General features: G+C 53.4%; 1 protein-coding gene across 3 annotated transcripts in view; it reads left to right on the forward strand.

Moving 5' to 3' along the window:
• MYLK3 (myosin light chain kinase 3) overlaps window positions 1–4,399 on the forward strand; it is a 56,614-nt gene that overhangs the window by 28,397 nt on the left and 23,818 nt on the right. For all 3 annotated transcript variants that reach the window (XM_015409425.1, XM_015409424.1, XM_015409426.1), the window contains exon 5: window positions 1,889–1,994. In XM_015409425.1, the coding sequence (XP_015264911.1) occupies window positions 1,889–1,994 (106 nt within the window). The remainder of the gene's footprint in view (window positions 1–1,888; window positions 1,995–4,399) is intronic.

Here is a 4,399-nt window from a genome sequence, read left to right on the forward strand (position 1 = left end):
TCCCTTGCTCGAAAGCCAGTCGAATCCGACTCTAGGGTTGCGGTGCTCATCTCCGTTTCAAAGCCGAAGAGCCAGCGCTGTCCGAAGACGTTTCCGTGGTCATGTGGCCGGCATGACTAAACACCAAGGCGCACGGAACGCTGTTACCTTCCCACCAAAGTGGTACCTATTTATCTACTTGCAATTTCTTGCTTTCGAACTGCTAGGTTGGCAGGAGCTGGAACTAGAGACAGGAGCTCACTCTGTCATACGGCACCCCTGGGTCTCGAACTGCTGAACTACTGACCTTCCACAGCCTGCAGTTCAGCATCTTAACCACTTGAGCCACTGCAGCTCCATTAAGTGCACTATAGACCTTGTATATTCCAACACCTTCATCTATCAGGGTCAACATTCTCTATTCTGGCTGGCAGCTGCTCTCCAAGGTCTCATATTAGGGATGCCAGGCTACAGGTGGGACCTGGGGATCCCCGGCATTACAGTTCATCTCCAGATTACAAAGGTCAGTTCCCCTGGAGGAAACGGCTGCTTCGGAGGGTGGACTGTATGGCATTGGGCCCCTCTGAGGCCCCTGCCCTCCCCAAGTTCCACCCCCAAATCCCCAAGAGTTTCCCAACCTGGATTTGGCAACCCTACCACCCCATCCCCCACCGGTGCCCAGGGGGAACCCAGCAACCCTATCCCACAATGAGGTCTTTCACATCCGAAGAAGAAGAAGAGGAGGAGGAGACTGGATTTATACCCCACCATTCACTACCCAAAGGAGTCTCAGAGTGGCTTACAAACTCCTTTCCCTTCCCCTCCCCGCAACAGACACCCTGTGAGGTAGGTGGGGCTGAGAGAGCTGATAGCAGATAGATAGATAGATAGATAGATAGATAGATAGATAGATAGATAGAAGGAGAGAAGAAAAGAAGAAGATATTGGATTTATACCCCGCCCTTCACTACCCAAAGGTGTCTCAGAGCGGCTTACAAACTCCTCTCCCTTCCCCTCCCCACAACAGATACCCTGTGAGGTAGGTGGGGCTGAGAGAGCTCTTGACAGAAACTGCTCTTTTTCAAGAACAGCTCTTATCAGAACTACGGCTTGCCCAAGGCCATCCAGCCAGGTGCAAGTGGAGGAGTGGGGAATCATCCCGGTTCTCCCAGATTAGAGTCCGCGCACTCAACCACTACACCAAACCGGAGAGGCCAGAGATTGAACCCAGGACCTTTGACATGTGAAGCAAACACTGTCCCCCCTGAGCCACAGGGCCCTGAAGGATAAAAGTCAAGAGTGTGAGGGACTATGTGCCACGAGGATGAGACTATGACAACAGAGGTGGTGCTTAGTCCTCATCAGGATCTTGGGGAAAGTGTTTGCAAAAGTGTGCCTGCACATAAAAAGCTCATACCTTGAATAAACCTTTGTTGGTCTTAAAGGTGCCCCACTGGACTCTACATTTGTTTTCTCCTTTAGTTAATTTTCAAAGGTATTTTCTTTTGTATTCCCTGGGGGTGGCAGGATTTGGGATGCAAGAACTTCACCGCCGTGCTTGTTCCAGGTGACTACGTTAATTGGTTTAATACTGTGCAAAGGAGCATTCCAAAGCGCGTTTAAACTGCTCGGGGGTATTATTATTATTATTACACTTGCATACATCTGCAGAGAGGCAGGCCTCAAAGGGTCTCCTTTCCCGTTCTTGGGTACATTGACTTGGGGATATTTTGAAGCCGTCAGAAAAGCCTGCGTCTTCGACGTCTGTATTTAGTTAATGTGTTTTGGCTGCGTTTCGATGCATCCCCCTTGCGATGCGTGGGCAGCGCAAATTAAACCACGCACGAGCCCGTCTGTTTGTTGCCCAAGCAAATGAATGAAATGGCTGTTTCTTCTTCTTCTTCTTCAGATGACAGCCCTCCGCCCCCTGCTCCGTTTGAGCACCGCATCGTTAGCGTCAAGCAAACCGAGGTGTCTGCGGGCTATTTGATTTGCCATCATGAAGTCTTGGGAGGGTAAGTCTGGCTGCGATGCGGTTAGTCAAATGTTTTCCTGCGTCCAAAAGATTTGTAAGCAAGAACGGCTTGTTTTTAAACATTCCCTTCAAGCATCCGTAAGGGTGGGATTGCATCGGTTTTGCTCTTGAAACGGTTATTTCCAGATAACAGATTTGGGGTCCCCTTCGGTGGGCCAGTTTGGTGTAGTGGTTAAGTGTGCGGACTCTAATCTGGGAGAACCGGGTTTGATTCCCCACTCCTCCACTTGCACCTGCTGATGTGACCTTGGGTCAGTCACAAGCTCTGGCACAGCTGTTCCTGAAAGAGCAGTTTCTGCCAGGGTTCTCTCAGCCCCACCCACCTCACAGGGTGTCTGTTGTGGGGAGGGGAAGGGGAAGGAGTTTGTAAGCCGCTCTGAGACTCCAAGTGGAGGGCGGGGTATAAATCCAATCTCCTCCTCCTCCTCCTCTTTCTTGATTAGTTTGAGATTGAGAAGTTGAAGCCGTCAGATGTAAATGATGGTGGAAAGTGCATCAAATCGTAGCTGACTTATGGCAACCCCTGTGGGGTTTTCAAGGCAAGAGGCTAGCAGATGTGGTTTGCCGTTGCCTGCCCCTGCGTAGCGACCCTGGACTTCCTTGGTGGTCTCCCTTCCAAGTACTGATCAGGGCTGACCCTGCTTAGCTTCTGAGATCTGACGAGATCAGGCTAGCCTGGGCCCTCTAGGACAGGGCAAGACATAAATAGGCAGGGCCGGCTCACCCACTAGGCGAACTAGGCATTCGCCTAGAGCGCTGGGCCCTGGATGAGGGCGCCAAACTGTCCCCCCCAAGCCCGCGCGCACCCATTGCAGCACACCTTGAGGAGCTCCTCTTGCAGGAGGGCGGCCTCTGCCCCGCCCCCATGCTGTCACCCCATCGAGGCCAGGGACTCCTGCTACCGTCCTGTTTGGGGTCGAATTTCCTTTCCTCTCCACCTTCCCAAAGCTGGAGTCAGGCTGCACTCTCTCGTGCGGCCAGACGGCCCCCCTCTCTCCCTGCTCCAGGCGCACCCGGCTTATAAGCGCCTGCAGGTGGGCGGTGAGCGCCCAGCACCGAGAAAGGCGGCTCTCACATGTGGTTCAGCTGGACAGCTGGCTCACAAGGGGTGGCCATGAGCTGGCGCGCTGCTTCCCTTGGCTTGCCTGGGAGCGGCCGGTCCGCCCCTGAGGGGGAAAGCAGAAATGGGGCTGCGGGGGCAGCCATGTGAGCCCCCCTTCACCGCTGGGTACCTTCCCCGTGCTTTCGGGGCCGAAGCCACTGCAATGACCCCCCAAATCCACCTCACGTGCACCGCCCCCGTTCCCTTCCCACCCGGGCGCAGAATGAAAGAAGTCAGGTCGGGCTTTGCAAAGCTGCCCCGGTGGAAAACAAGTCACTTGGGGCCCCCTCCCCTCCTGCCCTGTCCTTTTTTATTTTAAATGCAGACTCACAGCATGTCACCGGGCGGGCAGCGCAGCCAGGCCCAGCATGGTGAGGAGGGCCAGCAGAGCGACGTTCTGGGGGTAGGAGAGGGCGGGCAAGGAGGCAGCCAGCTGGGAGGTGTTCAGGCCCCACCGGGAGGTTGGCATCTGCACTGAGGGGGTGCCACAAGACAGCCTCGCCTAGGGTGCAGAAACACCTCGAGCCGGCCCTGTAAATAGGCCTCTGCAAACCCTCCCTTCAGACAATAGTTCTTGGTTTCAAGGCATGGGGGGACCAGAGGCTTCCTGTCCCTCTCTTCTTCTAATGCCCGTGTTGATTAGTCATGGAAGAATTCACAAATCATTGCACAGGAAGACTTGAAAAATATCAGCACTCTCACCCGGAGAAGAGATTTTATGGGTATGAGGAGAAGGGTCAAAAGGCTTCGTTCAGAAATGCTGATCAAAGACCCTAGTTGGCAACTGGTTTGTCCTGAAGACCACTCTTGCAAAGGAGGTATAGGGAAATGAACAAAGACTTCAGCCCCGAAGCACTCTGTGAGAGAAGTCACACGAAGCCGCCTTATATTGATTCAGTCCATTGGTCCATCAGGATCAGTACTGTCTACTCAGACTGACAGTTCTCCAGGATCTCAGGCGGAGGTCTTTCGCATCATCTACAAGCTGATCCTTTTAACTGGAGAGGCCAGGGATCGAACCTGGGACCTTCTGCAGGCCAAACAGATGTTCTACCACTGAGCCACAGTCTTTCCTGATGCTGCCCATCCTATCCCCCCCATTTGTCTCCATGTCTGGTCAGGAGGCAAGGGTCACACTGCAAGGGCTTGGACTTGGCCCAGGAGTCTCTAATTATGAATAATTATCCCGGTGGCTCTTAAAGAATTTGTGTCTATGTGATGCTTTGGTTATCTGTCTGTCTATATCCATCCATCCATCCATCCATCCATCCATCCATCCATCC

The sequence above is a fragment of the Gekko japonicus genome, unplaced genomic scaffold, assembly GCF_001447785.1.
Source record: "Gekko japonicus isolate JY-2015 unplaced genomic scaffold, Gekko_japonicus_V1.1 scaffold794, whole genome shotgun sequence".
Taxonomy (NCBI): Eukaryota; Metazoa; Chordata; class Lepidosauria; order Squamata; family Gekkonidae; genus Gekko; species Gekko japonicus.